The sequence below is a fragment of the Typopeltis vanoorti genome, chromosome 12, assembly GCF_054136105.1.
Source record: "Typopeltis vanoorti isolate ZY-2024b chromosome 12, IOZ_Tvanoo_1.0, whole genome shotgun sequence".
Lineage (NCBI taxonomy): Eukaryota > Metazoa > Arthropoda > Arachnida > Uropygi > Thelyphonidae > Typopeltis > Typopeltis vanoorti.
The window spans coordinates 120,631,786-120,649,035 of NC_143560.1; the positions used below are offsets into that span (position 1 = coordinate 120,631,786).

A 17,250-nucleotide genomic window follows, 5' to 3' on the forward strand; every position below is an offset into this window, starting at 1 on the left:
GTAAAGAGAAAGAGAATCGGTGAATGTGAGAGCAAGAGAGAGCATGGAAGTGACAGGAAATTGAAAAAATGAAAGAACATTAGAATGAGAGCATGTCGTGAAAATGCGGAAGAAAGGACAAGCATGATAAGAAGAAAGAATGAAAGTGTGAGAGTAATGAGAGAGAGAGAGTATGGAAAAAGAAATTGAAGATTCTAGTGTGAGTAGTAATGAAGTCATGACTGGCCTAATGTATGGTGATTCCATGATTCAGGGTGTGCAGAGTAACGTGTACGAAGAGTACTTTCCTGGTGGAACAATGGATAGGGTGACTTTACCAATGAAGAGAGGACAGAATGTGGAGGAGATTATAGTAGTGGCTGGTACTAATGATTGGCAGCATTAATCAGGTGGCAAAGGATCTGAGAGCAACGATAGACACTGCAGCAGAAAAGTGAGAGGTAGGGTAGTGAGTGTACCTCCTCGCTTTGACAATGCAGATTTAAGTAGAAGAGCAGTGATAGTGAAGATATGATTGCAAGAATGTGTAGGAAAAAGAAGACTAGAATATGTTGATATTTGGAGTGCGTTTGATGGTAGAAGAACGCTGTATGCAAAAGATGGGTTGCATCTGAATATGGAGGAACGCAAGCTTTTAGAGATCAAATGGAACTAGAATTGGTAGGAGTTGAGAGCAGGAAGTGTAGCCTCATGTGGGGAAGAAGAAGAGTTTGGGTGTAAGGAAAGTTGTAGAATTGGTGATAATATAGAGGGAGGAATTGGGGAAGGTAATGAAGAGTCGCATCAGAGAAGTGATGTTCATAGGAATTGTAGACCCAGAAATGATTTCTTATGTTTGTTTAGTAATGCGAGAAGTTTTCAAAATAAAGGGAATGAAATTGTTGTATTGATTGAGTTTATTCTCCCCGAAATTGTTGTAAGAAGACATGGTTAGATGAGAATGACATCCTGACAGGAATAGAGATGAATGGATATGATATTTTTTGTGAAGACAAACAGGAGGAATACTGTTGATGGTAGCAGATGAATTAGGAACTGGATGGAAAGGATATCATGCTGCTTGGGCCCTACTCAAGAACTATTTAGTAGAGGTAATATCAGAATGTATTCCAAAGGTTAAGATGGTAAATAGAGCAGGTGTGAAATGGATTAATCAAGAGATAAGGTATGCAATCTGGAAGAAGCACAAGATGAGCAATTATAACAACCAGTTGCATGAAAAGTACAAAGAGCAGATGAGGAAGGTCACTCGCTTGATAAGGATAGCAGACGTGCAGTGTGAGCTGTAGTTAGCTAATGTGGCTAAAAAAAAAAAAAAAATCCTAAAAGAATTTTTTTCAATATGTTCCTGGTAGAAGAAAGAATGATTATGGAAGGATGGAATTGATTGGTGAAAATGGAGTAATGATATAGTTATAAAGAGAAGGATATATATTATAATGGAGGAGGATATAGTTATATTGAGCAATTTATAAAAGTATTTCATTGTTGTGAATGTGACATCATGCAGAACTTGAATGCAGTGGGAATGGATGAGGAACGGTTAGTAAGCAAGCAGGAGGTGTATGAGGAATTGAATAGACGTGATGCTATTTCACCATGTGTTTTGAGGTAATGTTCCAAAGAGTTAACAACAGCTTTAACATGAGTCTTACACTGAGCCAAGTACCAAAGGAGTGGAAAGAGGGTAAAATTGTTCCAGTGATAAGACTGGTGCTTTGAATTATAGGCCAGTCTGTATGTCTGGAGTTGTGGTAAGGTGTTGGAGAGGTTAGTTAGGACCAGGATTCAAAATTGGGTTGAAAACAGAAAAGTACTGTTTAGTGGTCAGCATGGATTTGTTGAAGGAAGATCATGTTTTAGCATCTGCTTACTTTTTATAATAAAGTGACAAATGCATTGGTTAAGAGTGCTGTGCACACAGTAGCATATTTATATTTTGCAAATACCTTTGATAAATTGCCACCTGACAAACTGGTAATTAAATTGAAATCGATGGGGCTGAACAGTAGATTAGTTCTCTGGATTGGAGATTGGCTGTCTGATAGGTATCAGCAAGTTGTCTATGGAGGAGAGATATCCCAGAAGAGGAAAGTTACTAGTAGTGTATACCAAAGGTGTCTTTTAGGTCCTTTGCTGTTTAATTTGTATGTAAATGATATTGGGAGAAGTCTCAATGGCAATATGCAGTTTGCAGATGATGCAAAAGTTGGAGAGAACTATCAGTGAGTGGGGATGTTAATTTAATGTTGCAAAGTGTAAGGTTTTGAAATTTGGGAAGCAAAGATGGGATGTAGAGAGTACACAGTCAGTGAAAATATCTTAGAGGAGATGAGAGATCTGGAAGTAATTGGGGACAAGGACCTAAAATTTCGGAGATATGTTGTTAAAATTGTGAGGACAGTGGAGCGAATAATGGGAATGATGTGGAGGGCACTGACTTGTAGAAGTAAGGATATTATGGTTCCCTTGTATAAGGCTTTGATCTGGCCACATATGGATTACTGTGCACCGATTTGGTCACCTGGTTTTCAAAAAGATGAAGATGTATGAAGATGGAAAAGGTCCAGAGAAAATTGACTAAGGTGGCTTCTGGTCTGTGGAATGTTGAGTATGAAGACAGATTGAGAAAATGTAATATGCAGAAATTGGTTATAGGAGGAGGAGGAGGAGAGGGGGGATATGATCAAGGCACATAAGCTGTTAAGAGGTGATTACCAGATTAATGTTGGAGAGGTTTTGCGTAGAATGGATAAAGATAGGGAGAGAACAGCGAGCAAGAGGGTGAGGATCAGGTTTTTTTGCATGCAAAGTGGTGAATGATTGGACTGTGTTGCCCAAGATTGTTGTGAGTGCAGAGACTGAACATATTTAAGGTGCGGTATGATAAACTGTCTGTGTAACATTAGGACCTCCCACTATGAGTCTTTGACTCCATGGAGTTTTTTTATAATAATAATAATAATTTATATACAGTGATTTCCTTAAACTTTGTAAAGCCATTTGATTACCGTTGAAGGTTTTTTTCACTTGGTTATACTGTAAATTAAAGATGCCATGCAATTATATTTTTGGCATCTTTAATTTATAGTATAGCCAAGCAAAAAAAAACTTTCAATATCTTTCTCTAATCCAGAGTATTTTAGTAATGAGGTATGACAACTTTTGACTAACTGTATATATATATATATGGAAATATGACTTCTGCTTTCCTTCAACCTTGGTATCACTTCTGGGTCTGGCTCCCACTGATGACATAATAATTATTGCTCGTCATTGGATTTGCTTACTTCCTGTGGAGTACAGAGGTGCTACTTGGTGATGGATTTTTGCCCATCACTGGGTTGAACCACTGCTGAGTTTCCTGTCCTGGAGTGATTCAGATCAGGAGTAATGAGTTTAGTAGTGATCCTTTAGGATCACTCAGTAAGATTTAGAGTGATCTTGTAAATCACTCAGAGTTTTTTGGAGAGGTATCCCTGCACTTAAACATACCTCAATACCTAACTGGTCTAGGTAGTGGCCCTTCCCATAATGCATAGTATTATACATGTCCATAAGGATATGTGCATTACATTGTAGGATACTAAGGCAATTGATGTGTAGTCATTAGCCTCTGTATACAAGGTCCGGTCATGAAGTGACTTCATGTGCAAGCTGTGTTTGCTTATACTTGAATAAAAAATGAAATCAAGAATATAATATCTTGACATCTTTAATTTATAGCATATGATTACCACATGACAGATTGGTGTATAATCAGGAGTAATGAGTTTAGTAGTGATCCTTTAGGATCACTCAGTAAGATTTAGAGTGATCTTTGATAATGAGATAGGATAATAAATTGATTAGATGGATTGAAGATTGGCTGTCTGAATGATACCAGCAAGTTGAGTATGATGGAGTAGTCTCAGAAAAGGAAAGTGATCAGTGGCATGCCTCATGGTTCTGTTCTTGTGTTCCCTACTGTTTAATTATTTGTTAATGATATTTCATGTGGATTAACTGAGGATCTTCAAATGTTTGCTGATGATGCAAAGTTGGGTAGAATTATCAGAAGTATTAGCAATGTTAATTCATTGCAGGAGCATTTGAATAGACTTTTAGCTTGGACAGATGAATGTAGTTGTACTTTTAATATTAATAAATGCAAGATGCTACACTTTAGAGTGCAGAGTTATAAGGCTATGTACTGTATTGGTGGAGCTGCTTCAAGAAGTGGATGAGATTCAGGATCTTGGACTGTGATGGTAGACAGTTGACTGAAGGTCTGAGGGCACATTCCAAGTATTATGAAGACTGCACAATATATTTCTGCTTTAATAAAATGTACATTGACATGTAGGAATAAGGAGGTGGCGGTTTCTCTATATAAGACATTGGTTAGATCACACATTGTCTAGTGTGCTCATATTTGGTCACCTGGTTTTCATTGTGATGCAGAAACACTAGACAGAATCCAAAGACAAATGATCAAAGTAATAGTAGGACTCTAGAGTGTTGATTATACAGAGTTGTTGAGTGAATGTGTGAAATGAGGAAATAGAACCCTCAGATTAGTTAAGGGATTTTACCAGATTAAACAGAAGGAATTATAAAAAGAGTAAATGATGAGATGGGAAGAATGAGAGGCCATTCCTGAAAATTGTATAAAAATGTAGTGGAGAAGAATGTGTGAGGAATAGATTTTTTACATGGTAAGGTGTTGGTGAGTGGAACCAATTGCTGGAGTCCATTGTGAATACAGGGAGTATAAATGATTTTAAAGTGTAGTATGATTAGACATGTTGCTGTTGAGTGGGCCTCCCAGAATGAATCTACTGACTGACTGGAGTCCAGTGACTAATGAGTCTGCTGCAGAGTACTGTAATATTAATAATATTCAATGTCCCTTTAAGTATTTTCACACATTTTCTGACAGCATATTTATTTTTTCATCTATATCCTTGTCTTTTAGATATGTTATTGTACAATCTAAATAATTAAATTGTGTCACTTGTCCGTTTTATTTTTATCTTTTTTGACTATTTTTGATCTTTGTTAAATGATTGTTTTTCTTATGTGAAATCTTTAGATTATATTATTCGTCATCATCACATTCCTGACATATGCTTTCAAGGGGGTGTACAGGAAATTATGATAGTACTACATGAAGAACTTACATCATTACTAACTTTCTATAAGCAATTTTTCCTCCAATTCAATTTGTTATCTGTCAAAATTCCAACCTTATGAGATCTTATATTTCTGTCTTCTAAGGCACTTTTTATTGTATCAGTCAATCTATATCTTGGTCTTTTTCCTGCCAACCTGGCAGAGAACACTTGTTTTGCTAATCTTTCCTCTCCCATTCTGTTTAAGTGACCATACCACCTGAGATTAGCTCTGCTAACACATTCCTGGATGCTAACAATGTTAAGTTCTTTCCTAATATCCTTGTTATTAATATGATATTGCAATGGATGTCATCTGTCATGCCTATAATCTTTCTAAGGACTCTAATTGTGTGTTATTGGCTAATTTAATTCATAAACTGATGTTTGAAAGTCATCTTCATTTTCTTGTAATGAAATGTGATCATCTCTATACAGCATTTATTACCAATATCATTTATTTTGTTGGTGTTTTGTATTTTTTACACTGATCAATGTATATTGGAGGGAGTTAGAGACATACTACATCCCTGTCTTATACCATAATGAATTTCAGTTATTAATTTGTGCTGAGTGAGGAAGAAATACTCCCCATGTGGTGGCTAGGGAATAAGAATAGCCCCACTGTAGCCCATGCATGTTGTACAAGACGACTAAAAGTGCCTTGGGGGTATAACTGGGTCACCCTGTCTCTGGGGGTCATAAATATGAAGGCCTGGTCCTCCGGATTGGGGGTTGGGCGTGAGGCTGATGACCCCATCCTGGGAAAAAACTAGTTATAAAATGTAAAGAAATGACTGCTGGATGGACAAAATGGCAAATCTTAAGGATTTGAAAATTGGATCATGGAACGTACTTTCTCTTTACCGATCTGGAGCTTTAAAAATGCTGCCGGATCAATTGGATAAATGCAGGATACTTGTTATGGCTATACAAGAAATGAGATGTACAGGAGAGGGGATTATGAAAAAGGAAAATCATATTATTTTTTATAGCTGCTAAAAGAAAGATCAAATGTTTGGAACAGATTTCATTGTAAACAAGAGGATAAAACATCTTATCATGGACTTCAATGCAAATTCATCATCTAATGTGTAGATTAACAAATTAAAGGACGGTTTTTTAACTACAGTTTTTTCTGTGTACATGCTGAAAAAGGGTTGTTTTATGATGAATTAGATAAGATCTATGGGGAATGTCCAAAGAGGGATGTAAAAATTATTATAGCTGATTTAAATGCCAAGATAGTCAAAGAGGATAGACACAGGCCAACCATTGGGAAATATAGTTTGCATAATGAGACTAATGATAATGGGACTAGATTGATCAGCTTTGCTTCTTCAAGAAATATGGTTATTGGTAGTACAATGTTTAATCATGAAGGTATTAAAATGACCTGGAAGTCTCCTTTAATAGATGCAAGACACCTATTCAATTTAATGGATGTTAGAACCTACAGAGAAGCAAATATTGATTCTTATCACTATTTGATTATAACAAAAATTAAAAGCAGAATCTCTAATGCAAGGAAGATATATGGGTGCCATGCTAGAAAGTTTAATAAGGAAAGATTTAAGGAATTAGAAGTTAAAGCCAAATATGGTGAGAGAATCAGTGAAAACCTGTCTGGTCTAACCATTGGTAAGAGTGTTAATGAACCTTGAGATGTTTCTTAGGGATGTCATAGTGACAACAGCAGACATAGTATTAGGAAAAGTCAGTAGAGTTAAGTATAACTACTGGTTTGATGCAGAATGTGAACATGTGACTGTATTAAACAATGAGGTATATAAACAAATGCAGCAAAGGAACCACGCTTGTAAAGCTGTGAAGGAATATCGTTTGTCTGGAAAATAAGAAAAAATAGTGCATAAGAATAGAAAGAAGAAATCTTTCTATCAAAAGTAAAATAATAGTCAGACAGATTTCCAGCCTAGAACAATGTTATATAGGGATTAGGAGGGTATAATTTTGAGTGGGAATGAAATGATACTAGGAAGATGGGCAAAGCATTTCGATGAACTATTGAATTCAAACATATGTTGTAGTTTACGGATTAGAATTCCATGTGGTATCCTGTCAAACGCCTTTGCCAGGTCCAGCAGTATCACTGTAAACCCATTACCCTTATCCATTTCAGCCATAACCTTGTTATAAAACTTGAGCAAGTTACTGAGGTATGATCTACCCTTTACAAAGCCATGCTGTCCCCATGCTAATTTGACATCTGGTTTAATGGTTTTATTTTATTAGTACTTTGACTATCTTTTCAGATGTTCCTCAAATATATGGAATAGAAATAGTGTTGTTTTGTTCTTGTGTGTGTGTGGGATGGAGTCCATGTAGTATTTTATCTGTTTTGTGGGAACTGTAGCCATTGGCCAAGAAAGTATGGTGAAGATAGTTGAGCTCTGTGAAAAGAGCTGCATCATTAGAACAAATTGCCTTAGCTCTTTTTGTAAGTGTTTTTAGAATTCTGTACTTTTGGGCTGAATGATGGTGTGATTGTTTGTGTAGATAACTTCAATGACTGTTGAATGTTGATGATGATGAGATTGTTTATGTAGTATTTTCACTGACACCTGCATAGTAAAAATTAAAACTGTGTTTGCATTTATTTACACACTTTAGAACATATGCAATGTCAATATGTCTCTCTCTTCATGTTGGAGGCTTAATGGATTTTTTACAACACTCAAAAAGAATTAAAATAGAATTTAATACTTCCTATATTTCGTCCTAGTCACTAGGACGAAATATAGGAAGTATTAAATTCTATTTTAATACATCTACGGGGATTACAAAAACACTTAATGTAACATATACACAAATAACAAACAATACTAAGCCCAACCACGTGGGTGACACTAAAGTCCTATCTAGGTAGAGCGCCCTCTAAGGGCAGTAGTAGGTGGCCTGGAATGTAAGGTGGAAACTCTGGTGATGAGTGTTTCCCAAATTTTCGGAAGCTTAATACAACCGTATTTATTGAGATTTGGTTGGTTTTTGAGAGCTGCTGCTGCTGCTTCTAAGAAAAGTCTCTCTTTCTTGAATTTGCTGTGGTGGAGCATGGTGGTTTTCTTCCATGATACCCTGTGGGTGGTGTCCAAAACATGGTCAGCCAAGCCTGAATGGCCATAGTTGTGTTTGAAGATGTACGACTTGTGTTTTTCTAGACAGATGGATACTGATCTGCCTGTCTACAGGAACAGGGTACTTTGTAAACTCCAGGCAGAGAGAGAGGAGGGAGCTGATCTTTCGTCGAACGGATAAGGGTAGCAAGTTTGCGGTGGGGCTTATATGCTGTGTGTAGGTCGTACTTTTTTAGTATCTTGGCTATTTTTTCGGATGTGCCACGGATGTAGGGTATGGTGATGGCATTTTTAAATTCTTGTTGACGAGAAGGACGGGGAATGGGGGAGGAGTTGATTATTTTTTTGATACTGTGATCGCTGTAGCCATTGGAGAGGAAAGTGCTGTGTATGTGGTTAAGCTCAGTAGTGAGGGCGGTTCCACTGGAACAGAGATTGTTCCAGTGGAACCGCAGATACATTCACAAACAGGCAGATACATTCACAAACTCTCCCACCACCACCCCTCTCAACAATATGGCATTATTAAAACCCTTACCAAGAGAGCCCACAATCTTTGTTCCAGTGGAACCGCCCTCACTACTGAGCTTAATCGCATACACAGCACTTTCCTCTCCAATGGCTACAGCGATCACAGTATCAAAAAAATAATCAACTCCTCCCCCATTCCCCGTCCTTCTCGTCAACAAGAATTTAAAAATGCCATCACCATACCCTACATCCGTGGCACATCCGAAAAAATAGCCAAGATACTAAAAAAGTACAACCTACACACAGCATATAAGCCCCACCGCAAACTTGCTACCCTTATCCGTTCTATGAAAGATCAGCTCCCTCCTCTCTCTCTGCCTGGAGTTTACAAAGTACCCTGTTCCTGTAAGCTGGCGTACTTTGGACAGACAGGCAGATCAGCATCCATCCGTCTAGAAAAACACAAGTCGTACATCTTCAAACACAACTATGGCCATTCAGGCTTGGCTGACCATGTTTTGGACACCGCCCACAGGGTATCATGGAAGAAAACCACCATGCTCCACAGCAAATTCAAGAAAGAGAGACTTTTCTTAGAAGCAGCAGCAGCTCTCAAAAACCAACCAAATCTCAATAAATACGGTTGTATTAAGCTTCCGAAGATTTGGGAAACACTCATCACCAGAGTTCCCACCTTACATTCCAGGCCACCTACTACTGCCCTTAGAGGGTGCTCTACCTAGATAGGACTTTAGTGTCACCCACGTGGTTGGGCTTAGTATTGTTTGTTATTTGTGTATATGTTACATTAAGTGTTTTTGTAATCCCCGTAGATGTCCTAGTGACTAGGACAAAATATAGGAAGTATTAAATTCTATTTTAATTATTTTTGAGTGTTGTAAAAAATCCATTAAGCCTCCAACATGATGTCCTCACAGCACTTAAGCCTCTACACACACATCTCTCTCTTCATATACTTTTACAGCTTTCTGCTATTTCACTAGACAGTTTAGTTCTAGTCTCCTTTGTTCTAGGTTGTATTTTTCATGTGAGCATTATGTGCTGCACCAACAAGTAGATTCCTACCATAATATATAGTAGGAATCTTCTTGGTGTGTGTGCATGCATATATACCACATTAATATGATGTTAAGGTGTGTGTGTATACACACCTTAATACTATATTAAGCTTATAATATAAGCTTATTATATATACAGGCCACCAAAGGTTGGTTGATTGGTAGAGTCTCTGCTACTAATGGCTTATGCAAAAAAGTTAAGGAAGTCTGAGTGCGTTTAGTAGTTGGAAGGGGATCAATTGTTCGGTGCTGTTGGCGCCCTGCTGAGGACTGGCTATTCTCAGAGGGTTAACTTCTGCCTGTAAACTGACGTATGTCAAACCTCTGTGCCCTTGGGACACTTGGGGTATGACAGTGACAAAATATATACAGATAAACCTAATTTCATTGTTTTTTAGGGGGATATATACACAGGAAAATGATAGTACCAGGAAACCATTAAAAATTTTAGATAAGAACAATTTAATGATTATTATTCACTGAAATGCAGTATATGATACATTACAATGTGTTTAAAACACTACTTTGTTGACACATAATGACTTCAGAGAAATATGTCTACATGTTTCTCTCCAGGATTCTTCTCTATCTCCTCTACTATTTTCAGTCACTCATGCAAAGTTCTTACTTGCTTTTTAGGTTGAGACATGGTCCAAGAATAATAAAATAAATAACAGCAATAAAGAAATAAAACAATAACAGAAATAAAAGAGGACTATGAAGCATTGTATGCATGTATATGAAAATGCACAGAACTATTTGCAGTGAAGTAAAAAGTCAAAAGTGATGCACTCATAACCGTCTGTGAAGAAGCGCTATTCTCGACACTAGTGTTGCCATATCTTTACTTAGTCCAAAGAAAAGGATGGAGAGCAAAAAGTACATCATTTCAAATTTTTTGAAAAAAACTGTATGTAGGAACATCTTATGTCAGGACCATCAGACGACAGAATAAAATGAGAGTTTGAGGATCAATGCAGCTGGAAAAAAATAGTCTTATTTATACATGAGTATGCATGGAGGAAGGAAATAGAATTTATGCAGTTACTAAGGAATAATTACCTGAGGCAGCATGTGATTGAATGTGTACTAGGGATTTGAGAGTTGTGCTAGATCTCGTTATTACAGACAAAATATGGCATCTCACTAATGTCAAAGGTTAATGGCATTAGTGAGAATGGCTGACAGAAGATGACATAGTTAATGGGATAGAATATGAAGAGCATAGTGTGTTCAGGGATGTTAGAAAGAAAATAATGAGGGTTGAAGAGTGTTATTGATGATAGCCAATGAACTGTAACCAGAGAGTAAAAGTTTAACTGCATGCCAGTGAAAATAGCACATTTGAGGCAATCTGGTGTGAGATAATGCCAGCAGAACAAAATATTCAGTTGGATGCTTCTATAGACTAGGGAATGTTTGGATATATTATCCATCGACAAATAAACTCAATGAGTGGAAGGTGGGTTATTATTATGAGGGGACTTTAACTATGGGAGCTTAGATTGGAAGAAGGAAAGGATGCATGGGAGGAAGGAAAATGACAGAAGTTACTAAGGAATAATTACCTGAGGCAGCATGTGATGGAACGTACTAGGGATTTGACAGTGGTGCTAGATGTAGTTATTGCATCAGAGAATTTGTCTATAACAAATATGACCACGTTGCCACCAATTGGTGAGAGTGGCTAAATGGGTGTGGAATTTTCAGTTAAGATGGGGGTGGGGTGAATACATGTGGAATTACCAGGCTGGTATGTATGACAAGCTTACAAGATTGTTTGGATCAGTGCCATGGCATTTGAAACTACAAGAACTGGATGATATTGCATGGGAAGTGGTAAAGGAGTATTTGAGGGAAGTAATATCAGATTGCATACCTAGAGTTAGGAGAATAAATCATGTGAGAGTTAAATGGATGAATACCATCATTAAGCTGGAGATACAGAAAAAGAAAAATTTGTGGAGGGAATTCAAGGAGAAAGGTGACCAGCAGGCACACAAGCAGGATAAAGCATAAGCCAGAAGGGTAACCAGTATGGTAAGAAAGGCAAAACCAGAGTATGAAAGGAAATTAGCAGTACAGGCCAAAGAGTTCTTTCAGTATGTTGCAAGTAAAAGTAAGAATGTTTATTGCAGAATGACTTTAATGAATGCCGATGGTAGGAAGGCAACTGAATCAGGCGAAATAATAGAATTACTAAGTGAAAATTTTGCAAGAATATATCATCCAGGTGGAGATATTGCAGTAACAAAAGAGAGAGAAAGGGTTATATGGAAACAGGTAAATGAACTGGTAGTGCATATTATATTACAGAACCGTGATGTGAAATCAGTTATGGGATTAGAATGGTATATACCAGCTGAAGTTTTGCAAGAAAGTGCTAGAGAATTGGCAGTGCCTTTGACCACATTATTTAATCTAAGTCTGTGTTAGTCCCAAGGGAGTGGAAAGAGAAGAAAATAGTTCCATTACATAAACAGGGCTCCAAGACTGATGTAACAAATTACTGACTGATCAACATATCAGAGTCATTGTCAAGAGCAAATTACAGGAATGGATAGACAGAAATGGGATACTGTGGGGGGTGGACGTCGTTTTGTGAAGGTAGGTCACACCTCAGTAACTTGCTCACATTTTATAATATGGTGACAGCTGAGTTGGATAAGGGTAATGGGTTTACAGTGATACTGCTGGCAAAAGCTTGGTAAGATACTGCATGGAATTCTAATCCGTGAATTGCAGCACATGGGTATGGATATAAAGTTGGTGAAGTTGATAAGAGGTTAGTTGATGTTGAGATACCAGAGAGTAGTTGATTGAGGAGTAGAGTCCAGTAGAAGGCCTTTGACCAGTGGCATACCATAAGGCTCTGTTCTTCGGCTATCGTTTCTGATATTCTGAGCATTGTTTCGTTTTATAGACATACAGGAAAATGAAACAATGCTTAGTATTGTTTCGTTTTCCTGTATGTCTATAAAATGATAGCCATATGTCACATTTTATGGCTATCGTTTCCGATAGCCATAAAATGTGACAAAAACTCAATAAATGTCCACCACCCCTAAATAATCTCTGGGAGTTGAAAGCTCTAAAATATAAAAATTAGGTCACGACTCTAACCAATACAGATAAGACAAAAACATGAAGCAGGCATAACATGTCATCCATGAGCTCAGAAGACAACACACTGTCAAAATGGCTCACACCCTGTTACTCTCACCCGTGATCTTATCCCATTATATCCCTCCCCAAAAATTTCTACCTTTTACCTCCCTCCCAAAGAATTCTTTGTCAACCTTTAATAAAAAAAAAATAATAATAATATAACCCCAGGTTTAAAATTCACACACCTCTTTCCTCACTGATAATTCTTCCACATCTCTCTATCCCCACATTTCCAACTCCCCCTTCTTTTCTGTCATACTTTAACAGCAGATAAATGTACATCGCCATACACCGGATGCCCCTGAATAAGAAGACAACCAGCAACATCCTACAAAAGTATGTCGCATTATTATTTCTATATATTCTTCACATATCTATCTTTAAAAACATCAGTAATACCCTAAAAATTGAGTAAAAACCAATGACATTATAAAAAAAGCATACTTCTAAACAAAAATGGGCTAAATAGCCATAAAAATAATAATTTTATGGCTATTTATTTTTGATATATACTTATTTATTCCAAATTATAATTTGTTATGATAAATGCTATTTTTCATCATTCACATGAAATGCATGTTATCAAAGAGATTGTTATTTATGTTATTTTATTTATTTTCACTTAGGAGTATTATCAGAAGAATGTTAATTCTGGTCCTACATATGATGATAAGGTGACAAAGGTAAAGAATCTGCTAAATTACTATGTAATCTCAGAAAGGCCAAGATTTTGGGATCTATTTGAATGGCATGACTTAGAAGGATCTCAGCCTTTCTCAATACATCCCATTTTGGACAAATAATGTTAATTCCTGTTAGCTAAATGCAGTTGTCTATATGGTGATTACTATTTGTGATTTGTATACTACAATCATGTACTGTTTCGACCTTGAGTCAACTGATCCCTGAAATTGTACTTTCCCAAATACATAAGTGCTCCTGTATAGTCAGACTGAATTTTTGCTTTTTTCCCCCTCACACTTCCTCCCCTTAACACTGGCTATTACTCCTTAGATGTAGAAATATACCAAGCTGCAATATAACATGAAATGTTATGAAATGTATGCAAGAAGGGAACTGCATTTGAATGCAGTCCATTTCTGGCATACATGACTTCATTTTAATAAGGAAGGATATAGACATCTAGAGAGAATGTTGTTCTCAGAAGCAATTTTCAGGTATTAGTGCAGAGTAACTAGAGTTGTCAGGTGGATGGAAGCAAGGGTGGCCTATTGTTGTAGAAATAGAAATCGGGGAGATGTGGGAACATATGGTGTTATGCAGGGTCAAATGGAGTCTGAAAGGAATAATAACAGGAATAGAAAAACTGACAGTGCATTGATGTTGAAGATAATATGCTGACAGGAATAGAAGGGTATAGTGTATTTCAGCAAGATAAGAAGAAGATAATCACTTATCATAAGCAATAACCACCACCACAGTGGTGGTGGTGGTGGTTATTGCTTATGATAAGTGATTAGTTATGTCTCTTCAGAGCATAGGATTTGAAGGGAAATCCTATACTCTTGAGAGTGTATATAGTGTGAAGGTCGGTAGGACAGGATATTTAGTGGAATGTTGCTATATGGAAGAAAATGCAGAATTTGAAGAGCAGGAAATGCTATTTGGCAAGTGCTGAATGAATGACCATTATGAAGATTTGAACTTCAGCAGCATAAATTGGGAAAAGGAAACAGCATGCAATAGTAATGAAATTTCTGGAATTCTTGTAGATCAAATGCCTCAGGCAAGATGTAGTAGAAGAAACAAGAAGCTCATGAATTTTGGATTTGATCTGGGCATTAGAAGACCTGATTGTAACTGAAATGTCATCTCTGCCACTAGTAATAGAGAGGAACAATGTGTTCTTCATCTGAGAAATATGTAGACATGTAGTGGTGTTGAGAAAGGCAGTTCCCTGGGTAGAAGAATTCGAAGGGAGGAATATCACCAGTGCATGGGAACTAAGTCGAGAAATATTTATTAGTTTATTTATTTATTAGCAGCAATGACAAGTTGTATACCTCTAAACAAGAACACGATTTAGGGTAAAGTGGATAATAAGGTGACAATGATGAAAAACTTTCCCATTTCTCATCATTTTTTATTGGAAACTGGAATTGCAGATGAAAAGTAAGTAATTGTAAAATTATAAGGAGAGGGGTGGAGGGTAGTTGCATGACGAATATAAGATTCAGAGCAGGAAAGTGACTAGCATGGTAAGGAAGGCAAAACTTGACTACGAGAAGCAATTAGCCCTGATATCCGAGAAAAATTCACAGGAATTCTTTCGTTTCATTTTTGTTTTACTAAATTCTCTGGATGTCGCAGTGGGAATGGATGGAATTTTGCCATGCTTTTTAAAAGAATGTGATAAGGAACTGACTGCTCCATTGACTTATCTTTTCAATGAGTTTGGCTATGTGAGAGGTGTCCAAGGATTGGAAGAATGCTAAGATAGTGCAATTTCTTAAAGGTGGTGGTAGAATGGAAGTGCCAAACTGTATACCAGTTTGTGTAGCTTATACTTCCAATACTTTCAATTTCATGTAGTCACTTTTTCTTTCATTTGAACCATGCTCAATATCTTGATTGCTTTCTTGGCCAATAACTACAACTCCCACAAAATTCAAAACATTTAAAACCCTACAACTGCAATCTCCTCCCTCCCCCTTCAGAACAGAGATTACACAAAATCTATCACCATTCCATATATCTATACACAGCCAGGGGAAAAAAAAAAAATCTTAAAGAAATACAACTTACAACCACTTACAGACTACATAAAAAAATTGGCATCCCTTATTCACTTCACCAAGGCCAACCACATTCCCTAGACCTGCCAGGTGTCTACCAGGTATCTTGCAGATGCAAACTGTCCTTCAAGAAGACAAGCAGGACATCCAATATCAGTATTTCAGAACACACGGACTACATCCAGTTTTACCATTACAGCCGCTCTGTGCTTGCTGACCATGCTCTTTGCACAACTGCTACAGGAGGTGCTAGAAGAAAGCCACTCTATTGCACTGAAGCAAATACAAATATGAGAAGCTATTCCTGGAATCTGCCTCAGACCCATGAAACTTTCCAAACCTCAACAAGTTTGGGTGTATAAAACTGTCCCAAATTAGAGAAGCACTTATCCCTCAGCTCTTCAACCTGACTTTGGTTGCCTTTCTTCAGCCTCATTTACCCAGTGTTAGTGCCTGCATACATATATCAGTTTTCTGTGAACCCTGGTGATGGAAATGTAGCATTACTGAAATATCAGAAGTATTAATTAAGGTTATTATAATTAATATTCAGTTTACATTGTAATTTTCTGAAAAATAATAGTTATAACAGTTTCTTAGCTATAGCTTTTTTTACATTTTTCTATGTTATTTAAATAATTGACAGTATTGTGAGAATTAATTATAGCATTTTTAATGTCTCACTTGCATGTTGAATTGAGTCCAAAACTCAGAGGAATTTAGCAATTTGAAAGGCACACCTTGATTAGCAACTAACTGCAATAAAGATTGTATGACTTGAGCCTGAGACATTTCAATACAAAATTTTTGCTTTTTCTTATTAGAAGGTGTGCTGAGATAGTCCATTGCATTATCTTACTCTTCTATTACAAGATGATTGAAAATTTCTGGACAGTATCTTTGTAAACAGTGTCTCACATTTCCTGCATGGCTTCTGACTAACTGAACATTGCAGTTTGGTGCTTGCATTTTGATTTTGAATGGTCTCATCTAATTTAAATAATTTGTTCAGTAATCTCTTCTTTTGTCTATCCATATTTATACTTAGACTTTCGCTGAACAACTGCATGATTAAGATAAAACTATAAACAATAGTAAGTCATGCATTCCTGTCCATCTCTGTAAACAAAAAAAATTAGTGTAGTTTAATAATGTAGTTATGTAGGAACATTGTAATGAGAAGGATTTAAATAAGAAATTTGAATAGAACCAGAAGTTTACAAACATTACAGATTTTTTCCCCTTTCAACTGGAACTATATTTTCTTGGAGTGAAATTTTTTTGTTTTCACTTTTTTCATCATCATCATCAAATTCCTGCCATGTACCCTCAAGGGGTGTACAGGATATGACAGTACTACATGAAAAAATTACATCATTACTAACTTCCTATCTACAATTTTCCTCCAAATCAGTCTGTTACTTGTCAAGACTCCAACATTATCAGATCTTATATTTCTATCGTCTAAGGCACTTTGTACCGTATCAATCCACCTATATCTTGGTCTTCCTCTAGGTTGTTTTCCTGCCAA

The 17,250-nt window shown here is 36.8% G+C and overlaps 1 protein-coding gene across 1 annotated transcript in view; it reads left to right on the forward strand.

The window, feature by feature from the left end:
- Positions 1 to 17,250, forward strand: part of LOC150101186 (tRNA:m(4)X modification enzyme TRM13 homolog) — a 300,267-nt gene that overhangs the window by 73,839 nt on the left and 209,178 nt on the right. The window contains exon 4 of the mRNA XM_090401720.1: positions 13,590 to 13,646. Within this exon, the coding sequence (XP_090257846.1) occupies positions 13,590 to 13,646 (57 nt within the window). The remainder of the gene's footprint in view (positions 1 to 13,589; positions 13,647 to 17,250) is intronic.